Source organism: Urocitellus parryii, chromosome 1, assembly GCF_045843805.1.
Source record: "Urocitellus parryii isolate mUroPar1 chromosome 1, mUroPar1.hap1, whole genome shotgun sequence".
In the NCBI taxonomy this organism is placed as follows: Eukaryota; Metazoa; Chordata; class Mammalia; order Rodentia; family Sciuridae; genus Urocitellus; species Urocitellus parryii.
Genome location: NC_135531.1, coordinates 185,872,398 through 185,896,587, shown reverse-complemented (window position 1 = coordinate 185,896,587; position 24,190 = coordinate 185,872,398). Strand labels below are relative to the sequence as shown.

Sequence of the window (24,190 nt, the reverse complement as noted above, 5' to 3'; positions counted from 1 at the left end):
TTTATTGATGATTATATTACTTGAAACTAAAAAAATCAGTTTTCAAATGCTTATTTAGCCACTTCCACTAGAAAAAAGTGGGGTAATTAAATCATACTTCCATCTTCCTAATAGAAACCTATTAAACAAGAAGATATATTATCATTCACTCCTTGGGTTCATGTTAATAAAAACAATTATGTTTTTCTATAATACTGGTCTTGAAAGATTCTCTCCTTCATATTCAATGCAATTGGTTTGCTTTTAAGACATATTAAGAAGAAGTGTTCATATGTCATTTCCTTGCTTTAAAACTGGAGGAAATATAAATTTAGCAGGTCTCCAACTCACAGTAATCTTACATTGAAGACTAGAAGCAAAGGGGAGAACCACATAAAGCGATTTCAAGTCTTGTACACAGACAGGACCCAGAATCAGCTTCACAATCTGGGCCTGTGCCTCCAGGGACTAAGTGTTCCTCCCCAAGTGAGAAATTTTGGCCATCCCATGGATCCTGCTCCAAGAGCTACAGACCTGGTCTCACATGCTGGCCCTACTGCTGTGGCAGGGATTAGTGGACAATAGGGATTGTGGGACTCAACAATTTTGCTCTGTCTTTTAGGTTTTTATTTGTGATGTAGTAGTTGATAACCTCCTTGATAGGGATTGTTCAGAGGTTAAACAAAAATCACAACTGCCACACATAATAGGAATAATTTTCCTTTTCATTTTTTCATTGTCATTTCCCTTTTGCTTTTCTTTCTTTTTTATTTTCTTCAGTTTATTCTTCACCTTGATGTCCTCCTGTGTTAGCCTTGAAACTGATTTTCCAAAGAAAGAAAAGGATCAAAAGGATCGATAACAATTATACTCTCTCATGGCCTTGAAAACAGTTTCCCTAGTGATCTGTAGTTATTTTGATCACCAAATAAACACTTTTATGATGTTCATCCAGTCAAATGACTGTCTTAGTTGTAAGAGAAGTGTCCGTTAGGCCATGCCAAGCAATGGTAAGGCAGCATCAAAGGTAGCCTCTGAGCATGGAGAAATTATTACATCCTTTTTATGAGATGAAAAAATAGGCCTTAGATTCATATTATTTGGGATTTACATAAAAACAATCATTCATTTATTCAACAAATATTTAATTACTGTGTTTTCCAAGCCAGATACAATTCTACAGAAATAAATGAGAATAAAAAAGGAAAATCTTGGCCTTTTTAATGAGGCCTTTTTTAATGAGGGGTGGGGATGCTAAGATACACAATTCAAAAAAAAGTAAGTAAATTTAATTATAGATTATGAAGCAATGTGCTTTTGAAAATAAACTGTGAATTAAATCAGAGCATGTAGTGTTAGAAATAAATATAAGAAACATTTCTTAAATCATTCACTATTTTTATTGTCTCAGCTTCTTAAAACATTTCTTTATTTGCACATGGTATAAAATTCAAAAGGTTAAAGGAGAGTATATAGTTAAAAAAATTATTCTTGTTTTATCCCACACTTTGAGATTCTTTCTCACTAGTCTCTTTAGCATCCTTAAAATTTTTTCTATTTGCACATTTTCAAGTTTATGTAATCTCTGCTTTTAAAACATACACTATTTATTTGTACTATTACACATTGATTTTTCTTTTGTATTTTCTTTTCTTCTTTACATTTCTCATGAAATATTTATCTTCTAAGACTGGAAAATTTTTGTCTAGTTAGGACATTCTATTATTATTTTTATTGGTGCATTATTGATTTTACTTTTTATTGAATAATTAATATTAAGAAGTTTCAAATTAGAACATATGGGACTGTCTCTGTCATTAATGAGTGCTACTTTGTATAACTTTATAAAGCATCCTTACAGTAGGTGAGCTGAAGGCCAACATCTAACTACTTTACATTCCTGGTAAACACACAGGAATCCTTTTTAGATTCAGACAGCTTTCAATCTGCACCGATGACAAATAAAGAGACATATTTTGCAGCTGCCCTTGGTCCCTGCCCTACATACCCAAAACAATGGCTCCTAAAGAAAATAGAAGAGATGACCTTCGCATAACTGTGTTTCCAATCCTCAGTATGTAATTGTAAATTGCAGTTTAAAAAAGTTTATATGATACAGCTGTATTCTAGGAGAACAGGGTGAAAACCTTACACCTTATCAGAATGGGGAGGTTATTAGAAACTGTGCCCTAACAGCTTCCCTGGGTCAGGGAGGTGAGTGAAAGAGAATCTCTGGGCAGATCCTCCCCAGCCTCTCATGTCTCCTTGGATCTCAGAATATCTTGCCAAGACTTAGATGACCCCTGCTGTGAACTGCAGGCTGTGTGGCCTGTGTGGAGAATGCAAAGTCTCCTAGGCACTGAAGTGGAGCTGCTCCTCTGGTTAGATGATCATAATGTGTCATCAATTACTTTTGAAGGATTTGGGGAAAATTTTTCATTTTTCTTTTTTAATTTCTAGAATATATCCATTGCACACATTACTTTACAATTATAGGAAAATTGTTAGAAACAGAATGTTGTAGTGAAAGAAATGTTTTTCCAAATTTTAAATGATATTATCCTTTCTTAAATATTGCATTAATTACTATGCCAACAACAATATACAATATCATTTTGGTTTCTTTTTATCATGCTATTGTGGCAGATTATATAGTGTTGGACTTTGTAATTTAGAACATGAATTGGTATTTCTTTCTTTCATGTTTTTTTTTTTTTTCATATGAAAAGTCATTTGTATTTTTTTTATATTCACGTTCTTTCTCTGTTTTTTTTTTTTCAAGTGGGATACCTGTTTCAAAATAATGTAGGGAGGCTTTGTTTATTAGTAATATTATAATATTTTTGAAGTACTTTTTCTAGTTATTTGGTGGAGTGTGGCATTATTAAATGTAGTTTTTACAAAAAGTACAAGTTATTTATTTCTCATTTTATATAGGCACATTTTTTTTCAGATAGGTAAAATTTTTTATATATTTTATTCCCAGGTTCCTGAAATCTACATCATACTTAGAAGGACCTTAAACATTTTTAGATTATGAAACTATATCTCATTTTTTAAAAAACTTCAATCTTGTTTTTGAAGATATACGACACATGTATTTTTAAACATGAAAGGATCTTAATCTAGTTTTAGGGTTTTGTATATATGTCTTAAGATTTTTACTAAAATACATTTTGTAGTTTATGAAATGTCTGTTATTTATAGAGTAGAAACATGTAAATCATTTCTTTTTTTCAAAAACAAGTTTTTTTAGAGTTTGAGTACATATAGTGATCTAGAACGGGGCCACCTAGCACTATTGATAGGAAAGGACTTTTTCAATTACAGGGGTATCAGAGGAATAATGTCCTAAAAATGTCTTTTCTAAAGCCTTTCTGCTTCAGGCTAGAAGAAATGCAAACTGCTATGGTATCTCTCACAGCATTCAGAAAACTCACGTGGATTAAGTGATGTGAACTAGGAAGATATCCCAATACGAAGTACTTGATCTACATCTTTTTTTCCTGCTTATCTTTTTGACAGAGGTCTCCCTGAGCCTTGTCTGTGTTCACCTTCTAGGTTGGACAAGAAGCAGACAATCTCGTGCCTTACATGGCAAATGCCAAACTAGTTGCCTCATACAAAGTCATAATGTCACTTGATTGACCTCCATAAGACAGTCTAAGAAGAAGCCACTGTACTTTCTTTGTCAACTACTATTCACAATATGGTAAAATCTGAGAAGGAAAAATAGGTTTATATCAAACAGTTAGACTTCACATAAAATTTGATAGAGAACAGCTCTACAGCAGGAGGATGCTCTGATGTTGGGTCACTGGAGCCTGAGGTTGTGAACTCAGTCATCTTTCTAGCTGGCGGTAGCCCAGGCCTCATGTGTGCTCAGAAGGGCTCATGGCATAAACCAAACCTGATCAATATATAATTCTGAAATAAAGCAGATCTTAGATTTAAATATCTTGTTTGACTATATTCTTTCCAATAATAGTGCCAATTTTGCTTCTCAGTAATCAGAGTTGTGAGTTTTCATTTCCCTGGTTAACACAACTACTTGGTGAGATAGTGGTGGATAGAACTTGGCCCTCCCATCCCTGTTCTCTCTCTTCTTCATATACCCTTTCAAGTGCATCTGCAAGGCTAGAGACTTTTCTGGGCATATAACTCTTGTTTTCCAGCACAGCCAGCAGCTCCCAATGCTATTACAGTCAATCTGTCTTCTTTTATGATCATTAGAGCAACCTGGCTACACATATTTGGAAAGGACTACATCCCCTGAAGCAAAGGTTTCTCGGGAGAAACTTTTCAAGGTGTTTCTTTCCTAGGAAGCATTTTTTATAAGACATCAAGACATCAATGCATGCCCTAAAGAAATCAGATCCAACTTCATAAACTGAGTGACATCATTGGATTTCATTTCCCGGAATGCTGACATTCATTTCAATGTCACTCAGCTGTGATTGTGTACAGCTTCTATACACAAGAGATCATAGGTAAACAGATTCTTGCAAGTCAATTAAGTCAAGCAATGGTGAATTTTAGAACCATCCCCTTGGACATTAAAGGGAAAGTATTTGAGGGACTTGGTAATACTGAGTGATAATTTTGTAGGTTTTTCTTTTATTATTGTTTTCAAATTCATCAAAGACCTCTCTGCTTTGAGGTAATTTTAATATAGTGTGTTCACTTTGTTCTTTTTTGCGTTTTCAATCAATTAAACAATTAGACAAAGGGAGAGTGATGGATATTCACAGACTTCCAATTTTCAGCAACTCCAAAGTATCATTCTGGCATCTAGCATTCTGAGTTAAAAATGACAACTTTTTTTTTGAAGATAATGAGTGGCATGCCTTATCTGCAGTGTACTAAAGAAACATTAGGATCAAAAGAAGAGATTTTTCTCCAAGTTTATAATTGTGATTGAAAACAAAAAATAGGCCACCTCCTAATTTTTCAAGCACCAATCTCCATCTCTACTGTTGTGTTATCTACTCAATTGGTAACTGAAATTGTCTCCAAACAGGATTTCCTACTCTCTGTTCAGAAATTCCTTCCTTCCACCCACCTGCAAACCCGAGCCACACATAACCTTCAGAGTGACTGCTGTGAGACTGTGGTTCTGAGATATCAGGAACTTCAGGATTCCCTGGAGGACTTCTAAGCAAATTGCTGAGTCCTATCCCACAATTTCTGATTCAGTAGGAAAGGGAGGATCATGAATATGTTCACTTTCAGCGAGTTTCCAGTGGTTTCTGGTTGGACTGGCCCTGAATCAAACATTTAGAAATGCTAATCTAAAATGAGAAATTGGCCATGTTACCATCATGAAAAAATTCTTCAGTGGTTCTTCATTCTCAATAATGTAAGATCATTAACAAGGTTCAAATGGCCCTCTACCACCCCACGCTTTCCCAATTATTAAAATTTATCTTTCACTATTTCCTGCCTCAAGTGGACTATTGATAAAGGTTTAACAGGTGGAGGTCCAAGGCGGGTCACTGACATACAAATGTGTTGTGTATAGACATAGATCATTCTCTTATAAGTAATGTGCAATACACAATTTATAAATAATAAACCATACACTCAGTTTTGTCATTAAGTTTCATCTAATCAGTTGATTTTTTTAATCGATTGATTTTTTACTCTTTTGCAGTCACCTATGGTTTCTGTCATATATTCTTTATTCTTTGCACAAGTCTTTAAAAATGTAAAAATTAATCCTAAAGGAGTCATAGGAAAATAGTTTTCAAACCAGAGTTTTCTGACCCCTGGTCTAAACAATCCACAAAAAAAAAAAAAAAAAAAAAAGAATCAAACTTTGATTCATTGTGTTGGATAATATCCATAGTATAGATTCTTCCACTATTGTGGATATCAAGCTATCAGAGGGAGATCAATAAATGTGAAATTGGGAAGGCATGCTATAGTAACCCAGTGCAGAGTATTTTCACTGCACTGGTAGAATGATTACAAAAAGCTTGAAGAGTTCATTTAGATAGATAATGGATAGATAATTATATGGTAAAATAATAAGAAAGTAATAATTTGTTGCCTTTTAAAATATTTTACTTAATTGTCAGCTTATGCAACTTAACTTTTAATAACGACTGTGTTTACCAACCAACTCACAGAATTTCTGAAAATCTAATATTTGTCCCTTATAATTTGAATTGACCCCAACAAACCACGATTGGCCTACTGCTTTAAATAACACAAATCCTAGACAAGACTAGTAGCAGATCATGCTCTGTGCCCTGGTGTACCTTTCTGACCATTTCTATCAGGATAACTTACCTCGCCCAGGACTTAGCAGTGTATCCTGCTGGGAGCCTTCTGACATTTCCCAGACTGACCCCAGTATTCTCAGTGTCCATGGCTTCCTACCCCTTTAGCACCTCCTTGTTCTATAATGGTTTATGTTGACTAATACACTATAAGCTTCTCCAATGCAAGGAATTAGACTCAGTCATCTCTGAGCCCACCATTAAGCCTGGTAATCCAGGAAGGGTACAATAGACATTTCTTGAACCCAACTACTAGTAAAATGGCTAATTCTTGGTTGCCAATTTTTAGAACTCTGTGCAACCTCCTTGGCAGTGTTCATCCAGTATATTTCACTGTGGCTCTTCTACAAGGGAGCAGGGAGAAACAGCTTTTCATGCATTAGTCAAACATCTGCATAGGAATGGTCATAGAGGCTAATGATTTTAGTCCAGATTCTAGACACCTGGAGATTTTATTTATAATTTCTAGGTCTTTCATTGACCCGGCTAAATTGATGTTTAATTGAAGAATGACTATGTTTAATCAAGGGATTTGACAAAAACAGAAAGGCTACACATGTGCGAGCACATACATGTGTGTGCACATGTACACCCAGTCATAGGGAAATCTTCAGAGTTTAAAACACACAGTGAGTTAGTTGGTACTTCACTTGTGACCCCCATTATCACCTGACTGCTCAGATTCCTGGACTCCTTTCCCTGTAGATTGTCTGGCATAGATGGAGGGGAGATAAGTCCCAGGGCAAGATTCCTCAGTGCACCATGTCTCTCAATGGCTCTCTTTATTGGTTTTCTTATGCCTGTTGAGAAAATGACCTAGAGATATGCAGGGAGAGTCAACTCACCTCATAATCAATGTCCAGGGCATCTGCCTCACCCTTGGTCCGGAAGTGCTGTGTGTGTTTGTCCACAGTGAAGTTCACCTGCTTGCCCACCCGTTCGATGAGGACCCAGTGCCAGTGCTGATCATCCAGGAGGCTGCCCAGGGTGGCGGAGGGTGGGCTGCTGCTGAGTCGAACTTTACTGTCATCTGTGGGGAAGGAAGAAGAGGAGATGGCATCTGTGTGCGAGGGCAGCTTCCAGGACTAAAACCTTCTGGGAACGTGACCCACACTCTCTCCTAGAGGTAAAGAGGGACTGTCTTTTGACACACCAACAACTGTGCAGAACTTGTGAAGGAGTAACAGATTTTGCCTACAGATTCTGAGACGGCATTCTAATTGAAACCCTACACTCCCAGCTTTCAGACATGAATGTTTCCAGGACCAGAACAATTAAATAGTAGTAAAAAGAACTCTATATCTTAAGGGCCTCAAAATTGAAATTGAAAATAGGGTTTTGACTGTAAGAAAAAATACCCATTCTTTGAAATTTAGAATCTTTGTAGTGGAGAAAGCAGATCATGAACCATGCTTGGGAGGACGGGAAAACTTGGAAAGGGTGAAGTGGGGTCAGTGGGCACATCCTATTAGATGAGTCTGTGGGCAAAGGAAAAGGTTAGGAGCTAATTATTCTAGCTGACACTCTCCAATGCTCAGTTGTACGTACAATATTTAAGTATGAGGCTAATCCCTCTATCTTATTACCCAAATTTGACAAATAAGGAATCTGAGGCTCAGCCAGGTAAGCCTGCATGCCTCAGAGGTAGAGTGAGGCTTTGATCCTTTGCACTCTGATTACAGGTAGTGATCATGGCACAGGTCTCATGTGGTGATGATTCAGCCTACAATGGGACCACAATACTGCTTGTGGGATGATGTGGGAGATTCAGGTGTAGAGTAATTCCTCTGTCAAGTCAACCTGTCTTCCCTTTCCCTCTCCCTCCTCCAGTTTTAGGGAAGTCCTTGGATATATCTTCCCACCAAATAGATCACAACTACCCAGCATCCTTCGCCCCATGCCCTTGGCAGATTTGGTCTCAGCCTTAGCAAAATGAACAACTAAATACAAATGACATTTACTTATATGGAAGTTTTCAATTTGGAAAATATTTCATGTGTTCTGTCTTCTGAGAAACTGAAAACGAAGTGTCTCTCCTCTCTTGTGACATGTTTTTTTCTCAGCACAGCAGCAGCAGCCTGTTCAACAGTGTGACATTAAGGGGGCAGGAGCTGCCACCTCCCTGTAGGCTGTTTACTCCCACCTCCAGTATGGCCCAAAGTCACTGCTTAAGAACACTGTGTCGCTTCATATAGGAGTGCATATGGGGACACCAAAGTTATAATAATTGGGAAATAAGAGCTGGCGACTTAGTACCTAATTCTGCTAATTGATTGCTTATTTGCTCCACAACTTTTGAAATTTCACTCTTTGATAGATTATGAAATATATCTTAAAAGTGTCCTGGAGACAAACAATAGTCAGTGGAGGGGGTTGTGGAAATGCAGCCTGGAAAGCTGGAGAAGCCTCCTTACTTCTTACTTACAGAGCAGCCATGGGCAGAATTAAGAGCAGAAGAAGGAGCCTTGTTACCCAGCCAGGAGAAACAAATGCCAAGGCTCAGAGAGCCATAAGAAAATGGGAGAGCAATCTCAGAAGCAAAGTACGGGACGTGGTTGGAAGAGCCAGAACCCATGATCCAGAACTTTGTGTACTAGGTTGCATGATTTACATTGTATCTCTAAGGAATGGGAACACGAACAAACTAGGAAATCAGAGATTATTGGTCCATCTTAATACTGCGGAAAGGTTATTTTGGCAGCTGTTTGAGAATTTGATTTTTGATGTCAAGTTGTCCTCTGTTAATGCTGTACCTATTTAAACTCCTGATGATAAGGATGAGAATCCTTCACCCCAGGCTTCTCAACAAATTAGGCTCTAGCTAAAAAAAAAAAAAAAAAATGCCTGATAGATTTTTTAAAAAGTTAAAAAATAAAAAGCATTTCTGAGTAACTTTAATATGCATTTCTCCTAATATGGATGAAATTGAAAATCTCCTCATTTTTGTGTTTTCTCTCCTGTGAACTGTCTCCTCCTATCTCATGTCTATTTATTTCTCTATCAGTTTGTATTTAGCCCACTCTCTGTACTAACAATTTGGGCAGCACCATTTTTGTTGTGTCTCTGTATTCTATTCCTGATGTTGCCTCTGTTTTTGGTTGGTTGTTTATTTTATTCACCAGCAATATATTTTTGTGTTAAAAATTCCATCATTTCATTTTTCTTTTATGGCTTCTGGAATCATATTATAGTTTAAAAGATTTTCCCTATTCCAAGATCACTGTAGAATTCTCCCAAATTTTCTTCCTGTTCATTTAATTTGAAATTTATTCTGGTATATGGCATAAGGCACAGTTCTATCTTTATTTTATGCTCTTAGATGATTACCTAATTGTTTTAAATCTATTACTTTAAAATTCCTAGGTGATTATTTATGGAAATGAACATAATGTGCAAAACGAAAGGAGAAACCTACTAAGTCAGATGAGTAGCTTGGTAGGTTGATGAGATCTTTAAGTCCAGAAACTTCAAGTAGTAAGTTTTGAATTGGTTGTTACCACCGTAGGCTCCTTGCTTCCATTACCACATCAACACCCTGTGAATCTGGGAAAGGGAGCAAGCATCCATAGCCCACCCTCATTCTTCTCAAGGTCTAAGATCATCCCTTCCTCTCCCATGCCCTAACCCAGACTAGCAAAGTGGCATTACTGTCATTCCACCTAAAAATTCTTCTCCTTATATTTTTTAAACATTTTAGGACAATAGAAGTGCAAATTTTAAATAAATGGCGACTATTCCTTACTGCATTTAATGAACCCCTAAATATTAATTAACAAACATCATTTCATACAACATAGCTCCTGAGACTTTTACAAATACATAAAGCAATTTGTTGATCTTTCCTTACTTCTAATGAAATAGGTTAAGATTGTTCCTTGTTTATCTTGTTAATTTACTTAGTCAATATTTTATTGCCTAAAGATAATGCAAAATTGAATTCCATGAATATTTTGAAAAAAATGTTAATAGATATTGATGAACATTAAAAAATATTTATGACATTTTATGTAGTCATCCACTTTCTGGAAATTTATTTGAAGAAAACCAATTAAAGTGTGGTAAAGAAAACTTTAAATGGCTCTTGATTTAAAAACTAGAGATAATGTCCAATAATTTGGAAAGAGGAAAAATATCTTATGTATAAGTTAGAATCACCAAATAGACTATTATAGAGCCATCAAATGATATTTATAAAGTATTTATATCATGTTAAAATATACTTAGTACTGAATAACCTTTTTAATAAAATAAACAGTAACATTTAATAAATAAAATACTTAATAATTTATATGTTGCTGATTTAAAATATATAAAAGCAGAACAGAACATGATAAATATAACCTAAACACAGCTATGGAAAAGGCATGGAAAAGTATTATGAGCAGATATAATTCAAGAACACATTTACCACAACACATTCTTTCCCTCCCCTTTTATTCTATATTTTAGAGGGAGCATAACTAGTTTTGATAATGGAAAAAATGAATCTCATTAAAAACACAATCCTCATCCTGCATAGCTGCTTCATTGAAAATAATACATCAGTGATGTATAAATTATTAAATATCTCTGAATTGCAATTTACTTTTTTTTTCTTAGTGCTGGGGATTAAACCTAGGACCTTAAGCATGCTAGGTAGTTGTTCTACCGCTGAACTGCACCAGTAGATCACATGTGCTTTTAAATTAATCAAAAAAGATAACTCAGGACTGAATTTAACTCCCCTTCTTCTTTAGTTATTTTACACTACCACGAAGATATTTTGCATTAAAACAAGTTAAGTGAATGTTGGTTTGGTTAAACAATTGGGAAAAGAGAATTTCTGCAAATCATTTAGAAGGGTTTGAATCATCTAGAAATCTTCATTATTAGACATTACAACAAAAATTCAATTCTCAGGAAATGATTACACTGTTTATCTTTGAATATCTATTTCAAGTTTTATCTCAGTGGCATTTGAAGTTCTGTTACTTAGTTTTAACTAGTTTCCAATTTATTAAAGCAATATTAAAAATTCTCATGGGCAATTGTGAAGGATAAAAGAGAGAAGATGATGAAGAAGCTAACTTGTGGGTTGGAAGCACAGGAAAAATTATTCCAATTAAATAAAAACTTGGTCTGAGATAGAGTTAAAATGAATTGATATATGTAACATCTAAGACCCTAAGCAGCAAAATTTATACATGAAACTTGAAATGCTTGCAATTTTAAGTTCATCTCTTTATTCGGTCCCTTACCCCAAAGTGCTGTGGATAGACATGTCAGTCCTCTCACTTCTTTTAGGACTCATTTTTTAATTTTTATTGTTTTTTTTAAATTAAGGTCAACATATAGCACTGTTTTCACCTATATTCATTGTTTTATTAAATCTTTTCTAGATTTATCATAACTGTTCAAATATGAATGCCACATTAACTTTCTTTGTGAAATTCAGAAAGGCTGAGAAAAGGGAGATGATAACATTTATTTAGATGACATTTTGGCCAAAGTTGTTCTTAGAAGGAGATTAATTTTCTTTGTTAAAACAGGTGGCCACTCATGTGAACCTTCCTATGCCTGCCTCCACCAGACTTTCAGAATCCACCTCCCAACCTTGAACTTGTCAGATTATCAATACTAATAATCACTTGTACTTATTAAGCATCTCCCAGAAGGTAAAATTCACATACATTGTTTCAATTATTTCTGATCACAACTCTGTCAAAAGCCCTGTCTCCAAAAAGTCACATGACTTACCCCAGGTCACAAATATTAGGGTTTCAACCTACTTCATCTGATTTCAAAACTAATATTCTCACCACTCCTTTTACTGAAAAAAAAAAGTGCTTGTATTTCTCCCTTATTTTCTGTACTCATACTGTCTGCTCCCCACTGTAGAAACATGGTAAGCTATGCTGCTTAGTAGAAATGCAGGGTCTCAGAAAATACTTGGATGAACTGTAAAGCAGATAGTTATGGCAGATGAAAAGGGTGCCATACTGAAGGGGACGGATATGAAATAGAGAGAAAAGGCAAATTTTATCTCCATAGGCTACACAGTTCCAGAAAGCTAGCCCTATATCCTTGCTTGATGGTATGCAAGATTTATGAATAGTCTTTTAAGCACCCAAGTCAGACCTCTGAAGAAAATAAGAAACTAACAGGAAATAAGCCACTGCAGTGAACCTGACCTTTAAGTCAGGCAAATCTCTATGTACCAATAAAACAATGAAATCCATGTCTTTTCAGTGAATAAAAATACTTTCCAGATTTAGGAGTTGTTCAGCTCTGGATCCTAATTTATATTCATTCTCTGTGACTTTGTTACTTTAGGAAAGTGTTATCTTAACCTGTTTATGTTACATGGTTTTGATGATTCATAGCTACTACAGATTTTATAAATACTACAAAGTTAGAACAAAAGTAGAAAAAGTTATTTTACTAGGCTGCAACTGGCAAATCCAACTTTTCACTGAGCTCAGGCCCTGACTTAATGTACTTGTTTAACCTCTTCTTATTACATAAATGACAGAAATGTGGAACACCTCATCCCACTGACACTTTGTCTGCAATGCCAATCTCCTTCCCCTCCTCATAATTGAATCTTCAGAAAATGCAAGGTTAATCCTAGATGCACATGTCTCATCCTGATCTCTCTTCTCACAATCTGATTCATAAATGTAGTCTGCCTGATATTTAATATATAATTTTTTTATGGAGGTTTACAGATTTGGAGAGAGTGCTAATCCCAGGTCTATAGCTATGCAGCAGTGTGATCTTAAGTAACTGACTGGGGTCACTAACTGAGTTTAGATATAACATATAGGACTGCTTTATAACTTAAATGAAACATATATATGTGTATACATATTCATATATAATATCATATATAATGTTAATGTATATATATAGGTGTGTTTGTGTACGTATGTATATATAGACACACAAAATGTTTAATACAGTGCAAGATTCTGGCTCTTAAAAGTGGCAATCTGAAAAAAAATTATCTTCCTTAAATATGTGTGAGTTGACTCATTAAAATGACCGAATTTCGAAAGAGCACAGTAAATAAATGTTCATTTGACCCTTCAGAGGCTATGAAAAGCTTTCACTGAGATCTCAATGATCTGACCATGCAATTGAGGGCTTTGGTCTTCAAGTGTTGCACTTGGCCCCAAAGGACATCAGCTCTGCACATGTTTATTCTATTCCAGCTGTTCGTATTAGAGATCGCCCAAACATTCTGCCTCAGTTCAAAGGCAATGAATTCTTGTAAGGATGAGTGACCTGAGTGCACTATTGATGTCTTGTTTAGTTCTTACAACAGTTTCCGAGTCACGTAATTCTTGTGCTCTTTGATTCTCCACCTGCCTATGTGGGTACTGGTTGTTGTCATTCTGTAGAGGGAAGATTGCCATGGGCGATCTGAATGAGATGTGCAAAAACTAGGAAGGGGAGTCTCTCTAACCCCCTTAGGGATTGAAAGAAGAAATGTCTTTCCCATTTAGTAGTCTGGAAAATTCAATGTTCTACCTTAAAAGATTAGGCCAAAGAGAACTACCTAGTAAATTTCACTACAGAACTTATTCTGTTGAAGTCAGACAATGTACTGGTACTTAGATAATGGAAATACGAGTCATCAAAGAGTATCTCTTGAAAAGAACATCACACTTTGCATGTTTCTAAGCATCTGAATAAAGATGCCAATTTTGAATTGAACTACGGATTCTGTAGGTTCTTCCTGCCACCCTGCTCATCACAGAGCTCAAGAGGGCTCTCAGAAATACCTCAAAATACTCATTTGTTTGGATTTGGGGGTGATAGATGAGAACACCACTCTTCCTTCTTAAAACGGTCTGCTAATTGCTGAAACATATTTTGCTGTTTTTATATTTCTAGTCTCCTATGCAACTTGAGTTACAAACTACAATCAGTTATGTCTTTCCTTTGTTGCTGCTATTTGATAGTAAATACTAAAAGACAATTCTCTTCCCCTCCCTTTAATGTTAATAAATATCAAATTGGAGCCAAAGTGGTGGCACTCTTTTATTAAATGGCCACTTACTCTCTCTCTTTATCTTGTCTTTAAAATATATATATATATTGTAGTTGGACACAATGCCTTTATTTTATTTATTTTTATATGGTGCTGAAGATCGAACCCAGGGCCTTGCATGTGCTAGGCGAGCGCTCTACCACTTAGCCACAACCTCAGCCCCTATCTTGTCTTTTTTTGTGTGGTTTTGTTGATGTTGTATATTTGGATTTTGTTTTTACCTACAGATGAGCCTTTTTGGTTTGCCTTGTCATCTTGGGGTGCTCTGGTCCCCTGCCTTCTGCACTTTGCTTACCCTTCTTCACTTGATCACTTGAAGCAGTCTGAGCCCCGCTCTTTTCTTCCCTGTGTTAGGGGAGCCCACTACAATGAAATACAGACCTGCGTGCAGTGAGGTGGAAAGCCATGCAAAAGGTAACTCAGGTCCCAGGAGGTTCAGGTCCTAACCCCTTGGGAGGAAGGAGGGCAATTTGCACTAAACAAGCTGGCATTGGACAACTCTGATTCATTCTGGCACAACCAAGTCACATTAAAAAATAACAAGGTTTCCCTTAAGACAAGGGAATGTGCAGACTTAACACCCCCCTGCAGCTTTACATATATCACATCCCTCCCTCCCCAACTCCTGAAGAAATAACCCAAAACAACTTAAATATTTCTCCTCCACTTTCCCCTAAAATCTAACTATCATAAATGATCATTATTTCATAAAGGAGATGGCATGCTCATTATAATACACATGTGCTTAAACTTGCTAAAATTTGAGTTGCTAAAAGAAATAACTAGAAAAGAGATACATAGACAAAGAGATACATAACAAATAATAGTTAATTGGTAGTTCCCTCTACATAGCAATACCACCATTTGTCAAATAAAGCCATCTACTATTTAAGTATTTCAAAATATGGTACTTTTCTACCCCCAGGCAGGTAAAGGTGATAGGGCACTTGTAATTCCAGGGATTTCCCTGTGATGTACTGAAAGCACTAGTGTTTATGTGCTACTGTGACTTGTTATGAAGAACAGTTTTTTTTGACAGGAATAGAAAGGGAGTGGACAGAGCCTGATCCTACCCAGGTTGAGGTACAAGGCAAGCCTCCCCTTCTGGAGTTCCAGGGTGATGTGGTCTCCACGTTGACCTTCTCCATGGAATAGGACCCCATCTCCTTGCATGCTCTTGAACTTGAGGGAGATCACATCTTTGAGTGTGCTCATCAGTTTCTGATTGAACCTGTAGAGAAGTGAGCTTCGGCCATCAAAGTCAGCAACATCCGATTCTGGGCACAAAAAGAGAGGAGGAAAAGAAAAATCAGCATTTATCCTTGGGATTCCTGTTCCTGTTTTTGCAATCTTAAGCATTATCCAATTCACAACAATGTTCTTGAGTTCTGGAAGGTCCCACCTCAACAGGAAGCATATAGACTAGACCCAATCTAATTAGGCTCAGAGGAATTATTCATTTACAAGCAACCACCACACACTGAGTCAAAGTGAACTGATAATCAGACTGTAAATAAAAAAACTCTCATTAGTGATACGTCAGACTTTGTTTGAGGGGACAAGTACCTATGTCAGGCTTTACTGTCAGATGCCTGGTTTGTAACAACCTCTCATGATTTATCTTCCTTATTAATTTGCTTCTGACAGTTGGAATCATTTGATCTCCACATCTTAGTCTTGACACTGGAGATCAAAAAGAGATATAATTTATTATGCCAACTCTGCTTGAGTCATTCTGTCTTCCCAGAAACCTGTGTTCAGAAGGATTCTGAGGATTCTTCTGAGGTCAGCAGAAAAGAATAGTCAGCAAAGAAAGACTTGATGTTTGAACAGAAAGGTAAATACATTGCATCCTTGCCATTCCCTCCTTGTTCTATGCTAGCTATATCAATATAGTGCTTATAAAAAATTTTATTATTTATTATTTTTTACCTTGTAATTATGGGATATTTTCATTCAGATAAAATTATACCTGCAGATGGGGTACTATGTGATATTTTGATATGTGAGCCTTGTGTAATGTTTTAATTAGAGTAAGCATATATATTTCCTCAACCATTTATAATTTCATTGAGGTAAAAACACTCAAAAATCTTTTCTTCCAGCTTTCCTAAAATAAATAGTAGATTATTATTATCTATAGTCACTATATAGTGCAATAGGACACCAGAACTTATTTCTCCTGTCTGAATACAGCCTAGTACCTCTTCCCATCTCTTCCCTCCCCAGCCTCCATTAACCATTACTTTACTCTTAATTTCTATGAGGTCAACTTTATGGGTTCCACACGGGCATCACATCTTGTCCATACTTGTCATTTGGTGCCTGGCTCATTTCATTTTACATAGTGTCCTCCAGTTTGGGTATTATTAAAGACAAAAGATAAGATCTTTTAAACCAACTTATATATTGTACACACATTTGACAAATATGTGCCAAAAAAACCTAATAGAGAGTTTTCCTATTTTATCATAAAAACTTTTATGGTAAGCTTGTATTAATTTTATAATAGAACAAAGGTATTGTGAATTGTGCTGCTATAAACATTGATGTGGTGGTGTCCCTGTATTATGCTGTATATAAGTCTTTTGGGTACCTTCAGTGGATGAATAGATTAAAAAAATGTGGCATATATATATACAATGGAATTTTACTCAGCAATAAAAAAGAATAAAATCATGGCTTTTGCAGGTATATGGATGGCTTTGGAGAAGATAATTCCAAGTGGAGTTAGCCAATCCCCAAAAACCAAATGCTGAATGTTTTCTCTGATATAAGGAGGCTGACTCAAAATGGGGTAGGAAGAGGGAGAGTGGGAGGAATAGATGAATTCTAGATAGGGCAGAGGGGTGAGAAAAAAAGGAAGGGGGCAGGGGGATTAGCAAGGATGGTGGAATGTGATGGACATCATTATCCAAAGTACATGTATGAAGACATGAATTGTGTCAACATACTTTATATACAACCAGATATATGAAAAATATTGCTGTATATGTGTAATAAGAATTGTAATGCATTCTGCTGTCATTTATTTTTTTCTAAATAAATTTAAAAAATTATATATTAGAATAATATGTAGCAATGAAAATGAATTAACCTCAAGATGAAAACATAATAAATTCCTCAACATAATGCTAAGCAAAAAATAAATAGAACAAAAGTAAGGCTATTTCATCATAACTTAAAAGAGATTCATGATGTACTATTTTACATGAGTAAAGTAAAGGCAAATAGTGGCTTCAACTGGATGGGATTGCCTATATTTCAAATCCACTACCCAGGAAAACTCAACTTCTCACTATTTGCTAAGTAATTAAAATCCTCAGTTTGAGCATACATAAGGATAAATTAATCACTTTTTGACCAAGATCAAGAAATATCCTTGTAAATTTAAAAATTCTGAAATGAGGAGAAAAATGAAGTCAGACTTGCCTATGATTAATTTTCAAACACAACTTCACAATTTATTTCTATGAAATTAAGTGAGTATAACCAAAAGGTCATTGATGGCTCCAGATTGTAAAAGGGAACTGCCCAAATGCAGAGAGATTTTTACAAACACCTACCCCTCTGAAAACCTTCCCACCCCACCCCATCTGTGCATCTGTGCCTGTCTTCTAAACTGAAGTTTTACACAAGTGAAATGAGGTCTACAGGAAGCAAACTACCCTCCATCTCAGAATAATGAGTACCTGGCATGGGAAAGAGCACAGATTTTGGTCTATAATGGCCATAGAATTTTAGCTTGTTCACCTTAGATAACTTCACCTCTTTAAGATTGATGTCTTTCTTACCTGTAAAATGGGGATACTTATATCCATTAGAAAAGGATGCCTCAATAATTAATTGTCTGATACATATATAGTGACAACACATAGAAAGCAAGGACATTGGGCCAGACACAATATATGTTCTAAATCCATTAATAGGTCGTAGGAGTATGGGTCATAATGGATTAAACAGAGGGCCTGAGTTCCTAAGTCCTTAATTCTAACAGCTGACAACTCCACCTTTTCACCCCAAATGCTACTTTTATTTTTGATTCAATGGCTTACTGCCCAGGGGATGCAAGTTTGGCCTCAAGTTTCTTATTCTACCACATTTCAGCTTCTCACGCTAGTTGTAATGCTGCACATGTGTGTATTGTACACTCCTGTTCTCTTCTGCTTCTAGTCTGCCACTGCACAAGACTCTGGTAGCAATTGAGTTCGTAGGAGCTTTACTGCCCATCAGAGAGAAGAACAACCACACAGCGCCCATCAGAGCTTGTAAAGGTGAATGTGCGGAGTCATGCACACTCAGAGGAGACTGACCCAGTTCAAAGCAGAGAAGGTTCGGAGAGTTTTTCTTAGAGAAAGCAAGAGATATACTGGACTTGAATGTTACATGTGGGAAAAGATGGATCCAGTGTCTCTAGGAAGAGGATGATAGGATGAGGACATGAGGTACATCACAGGACTATAGGAGGTAAAGTGGTCATAGGGGAAGGAGCATAAATATCTCAGTTTCCCAGTGTTTGTTTCCTGTAGGTTTAGGGACACAACACATTGAGTGCCATTTAAACATTAACTCAAATTCCACATTTATTCATGGAAGCATTTATCTCACTGCATCTGTCACAGGCAGATACAGTCTTTCAATTCTGCATTCTCATAGCACAAGGAAGGCCCCCATAATTTGGATCACTGTTTTGTGTTAGAGTACCCCTCAATAAATTGTGTGTTTTTTACAGTCACTCACTGATACCTCCACTGTCTAAGGAACCTCCTGAGAACCACCAGCGCTGAGTACTTAGCAGAATCTGGGACAGGACAGGCAGTGCCTGATGGGTGTTGTAGTGAAAGAGCACGGATCAAATTTGCCTGTTGTTCCCTGGAAACAGCACTGAACAAAGGCAAGAAGAATGCTTTGTAGAGAAGCCCCTCTGCTGACCTGGGGCCTGGATGGGGCAATTCTGCATCAGAACTATTGGCCTCACTTCCATTCTTTGTGAAATGGTGCATAAGAGTATATTTATTTAAACTTATAACAGATTGCAGTACAACAATGATGTAATAAGAAAGCTTCTGTCAAAAAGGATGTCCGCGCACACGCGTGCGCACACACACACACACACACACACACGACATTTATTATTTTGCTGCTATTTTCCCCATCCTGCCTCATTTTATGCTCTCACAGTATGGTGGTATTGTCCACAAAATCCTTCATAAAACCATGAAATTTTCAGTCTAGTTCTGGGTTCCAGAAACTTCCTTTCTCCAGTAACTATACTATTGAATTTTCATCACCATCCATCACAACTGTTCTGATCCGCATACCCTATCACCAATGTCTGGCTAGGCTAGTGACTTAATTGATGAAATGTCTTGATGACATAGGTCACTATGAAGGAAATACATCTACATGTTGAGAAACAACAACAAAATCACTGTTGGAACCAGAGAGGCCAGTGTTTCATTTCAAGTTTGCTACTTACTAACTGGGAGACTTGAAGCATTTCTTGATTTCAAACAAGCTTTAGTTCTCCTATCTGTGCAATGGGACGTACAGAAACCTACCTTACAAAATCTTTGTGAGAACTGCAAAAGCTCACATCTGGAAATGAAAATTCTATTCGTAGTGCAAAAGAATTATTCAGTAGTAAGGGTTTCAATCATGGTATGAAGACACTATGAAGAATGTGGCATGAAGACATTCTGTCCAGGATTGGGGTTCCAGAGAATTCACATCACAGTCATAATTCCCATTTTTCAAATGAGGAAATCTTGGCTCAGAGATGAAAAATTATGCAGTGAGCAAGTGGTAGAGGCAGAATTCACCCTGACCCCATGTTAATCAGATTAGTGTCCTGAGTGTGCTGAACTCTTTTGTGAGTGCTGCCCCTCTGCCTATGAAGCTCCTGTGCTCCACTTCACTTATAGTTTGGATCTGGAATGTCTTCCATAAAGGTTCAGTTTCTGGCCTGTGATGTTTTCAGGAGGTGGGGCAAACTTTAAGAGATGGGACCTCATGGAAGGAGGTTAGGTTGGTGGAGGTGTGCCCTTAAGTGGGATATTGAGTATGTGGGCCCTTCCTATCTCTCTCTTTGTTCCTCAGCCACCTTGAGGTAAGCAACTTTGTTCTATCATGTGCTGCAGCCAGGATGTGCAGCTTTACTACAGGCCCAAAACAACCATGGGACTGAAAGCTATGAAATAATGAGTCAATATGAACCTGTTCTCATTTAAGTTGATTTTCTCAGGTATTTTGTCACAGCTATGGGAACCTGGTTAACATAGCTCAATCAGATTCCATCCTTTTCCCTAAGAAGTTCCCCATACCACATTAGTAACAGCTTCCCTCAAATCATGCTGCTGTCTCCTTCATAATTACACTCACATTGGCATTAGTTACTTGTTTGTTTCCTTATTTGTTTAGAGTCCAGCTACCCCAAATGCCAGTGCATCCATTTGGACATGTGCCAGATATGTATTATTTACGGCATTATTTCTAAGTTTAGCACTTGGTCCAGAAAGTTATATTGGTCCAAAACACTAAAGAAATAAGATAGTGACAGATTGTGGTACCTGTATACCAGAGTGATGCTCTCTGAGCATCCTCTGACTTCCTACTACATCATCTTCTCTGTCCTTTAGCACTGGCTGCCTCTTCACACTAAGAGGTATAATTTCCTTTGCAGGAGCATGCTCAGCCACCTGTGCCATGATCCCTATAGCCCTCAGACAAACTCCTTAGTGTAGTGAAGAGACATATCTTTATTGAGCATAAACCTCCCCTTTGGAACAATGGAAACAGCTAAAAAGAACACTTTACATATCCAGAACTTGGCCAACCACCCTGGACATTTGCAATATTAATTAAATCACATATGAAATGCATCAGCCACCTCACAGGTTGAGAAGTACAAGCTGAAGAAAGGTTTTGAAGAAGGATTAAATATTTCCCAAGATGAATACTTAACACCTCTCCCAGACACGAGGGAAATACTCATCATCCCCAAATTCACTGGGATAAAGCAAATTCAAAATGGTGATAATAAAGACCTATTTTCTTTTGGGTTGCTGTTGACCAAAAATTTTAAAAAATCATTGAATGCTGAGTTATTATGATCATTTGTCCTGATTATCTCATTTGGAACTTGATTTGCAGATGGGATCTGGTTTTGGACATCAAACTATTTGGAGTGTTTAAGATACTTCAAGTGTTTAAGATACTTAAGTATCTTGGTAGATTATTACCTTTTAAAAATGCAAAAAGAAAAAGGGAAAGTAAAATGTGTTGGAAAGTACATAAAGGTTAAAAATGGCTCTTACTGGCAGATGGAGGACATGGTACCATCTTGGAAGGCAGGGTTAAGGGAACTCACAAAATAACTAACAAAACCAAATATAGCTTCTGTTTTCTCTGTCACAACTTCTTGTAAGACACACATGGGGATTTCTTTCTCTAGATTAAGTAATCCTTACCTCAGGGTATAAAGAGACTAATTAGCACATATCACTTCATTTAGTGTTCTTAACAACGCTGCAAGGTACTGATTTTTCATCCTTTAAAAAATGTGGAACCTGAAGCTCAGAAAGATTATGCACCTTGCCCAAAGGGATACACAAGGTAATGAGCTGTTTGACACTGACACCATATGTTTTTTCTCATTAAAGAATGGATGGGGAAGGGCTGTCTAGGGTTACATGAGAGGTAAAGGACTTGGTGCATTGTGCACAGAACATGCAATGGAGAATAGTGTTTGTGTGTGTGTGTGTGTGTGTGTGTGTGTGTGTGTATGTATGTGAAACAAGATGTCTATTTAAATAAAAGGTAAGTTGAAAGTCGAAAGGGGAGATTTCTCTTCCTTCACAGTTATTATGCATTTCCATGGGAACCTGCTCATCTATATGCTCCTTCATGATAGGAAAAGTTCAATGGAGCAAGTGGCCTTTCCTGAGAGAACCTGGAAATCACATTACATGGTGGCTTCCTTCAAGTTGGACCTCTCAGCCCCACTGTATCCACTGAGCCCAAAGCCTCTGTCCTAGTTGGCTTTTACAGTCTTGTTTCATTCAGACATTATCGCCCACAACAGGGCAGGAACTGGGAGTGCAGCACAGGGTGTCGTGACACCTTCCATAGAGGTCCTGAATGTAAGCACTAAGCTGGAACTGCAAACCCACAATTCCATATTGGTAGGCAGCAAAGGATACAGAATGAACAATGAAATAAAAAGGGACTCACAAAAATAGAAGGGTGATCAATAGAATAGAGGTTAAGGGATCAAGGGGAAGACAGAAGAAAGAAAACATGGAGGAATCAGGTAATGAAATCAACCAAGTGTTGCGAGGTATTATATGAAGATATCACAATGAATCGCTCTTTTGTGTATAATTATAATGCATCAAATAAAAAAATAATAAATACTAGGGAGAACAATAGAAAAGAGGAAGTAGCCCAGGGAGAGGGAGGAAAGGAGAAAAAGGGGAGGTGGTGGAGAATGAAATGGAGAAAATTATGTTATATGTGAATGTACAAATATGTCACAGTAAACCCCACTATTACTTATGATTATAATGTATTAAAAACACAATAGAATAAAAAAAATAAGTATAGGATATGGGAACTCATAACAGGCCAATGGTGATTCTGATACTCATGAAGGTCTGAGAACTTCTACACTGAAGCCTAAGAATGTCAGAGGCTGTGAGGAACCCACAAAGTCAGGAATGCTATTAAAAGTAAAATCAGGACTGGTGGTGTTGCTCAGTGGTACAGCCCTTGTCTAGCATGCATGAGGATCTGGGTTCAATCTGCTGTAACAAAATAAAACCATATGGGTTTGTAATGTGACATTGAAGTTAATAAAATGTTTTTGAAGCATTTAAAGTAGGGACACTGAATGGTCAGTTTTAATTTTTGTAAAGAGTTGTTTCCTGGTAAACTCATCTGCTTACTTGCACAGTTAAACCCAGCTCTAATCCTGGTTTTTTATCCTGCCCTTTCTCTGTGGAATTATCTAGCTCTGTTGTTTCTAGTCAAGGTAATGAAATCCTAATTTGGGCCTATGGAAGTTTTTTTTTTTTTTTTCCCTGCCATTAATACATGATGACTATTCTTCAGAATTCTTTATTTCATCTACAGTGCCAGTGACCCAGAGCACAGCTGTTTGATATTTATTTCCTGGAGTAGACAGTCTCTCCCTCTTTCTGAAAATTGATTTTTAAGATCTCATCATTGTGAACTCAATTCTACTCAATTGGTGGTTTATTAAGGTGATGATGCATTGGCAGATTTCTCTAGAATATGAAGAATAGGTCAATTGTGGGTCCAGCAGTCCCCAGGATAAGGGCAGTTCCTGCATCTCAATGGCCACTCCATTTAGGTCAAGATAAATCCAGCACACTCTTGCCACCCTCCCAGCAGAATGGAGAAATGTCAGCGCTGGCCAGATTTCCCACTGGGCCTATAATTGCTGACCCAGCTGTCATGGCTTGTTTTCTGGGAAAGACAGAGTTCTGGAGGCAAATTCTGGCATATTTGATGGATGTTGGTAGCTTGTCATCAAACTAGCTAAAAAAAAAAAAAAAAAAAGTCTGTACTGAAGAAAATATTCCAAGCTCAAATCCCCCAGTGAGCTGAGAAGACTCCTGTGTGGGCCTGAGAGAAGGAGTCTGTTTTCTCATCTGCTGGATACCCAAGCTCCAAATTGACAGGAGAAACTATCGATTCTCTCTGAGACAATTAGTCCCACTCGGACTGTTTGGTTGTTCCCAGTAAACAGGATTTTCAATACAATTACATTTTGAAGTTTTTCTCATGATACATTATATAAGAAAAAATGATTATTATTCAGACCATAGGCTTCCACCCAAGGCTCAAGGGCTTTGGCTAGCAATCCACA

The 24,190-nt window shown here is 37.0% G+C and overlaps 1 protein-coding gene across 3 annotated transcripts in view; it reads right to left on the bottom strand.

The window, feature by feature from the left end:
• The window catches only part of Cntnap5 (contactin associated protein family member 5), a 771,818-nt gene that overhangs the window by 407,143 nt on the left and 340,485 nt on the right, over positions 1-24,190 (bottom strand). For all 3 annotated transcript variants that reach the window (XM_077798231.1, XM_026402894.2, XM_026402896.2), the window contains exons 5-6: positions 15,372-15,575; positions 7,109-7,293 (exon numbers count right to left, since the gene is read on the bottom strand). In XM_077798231.1, coding sequence (XP_077654357.1) covers positions 7,109-7,293; positions 15,372-15,575 — 389 coding nt within the window. The remainder of the gene's footprint in view (positions 1-7,108; positions 7,294-15,371; positions 15,576-24,190) is intronic.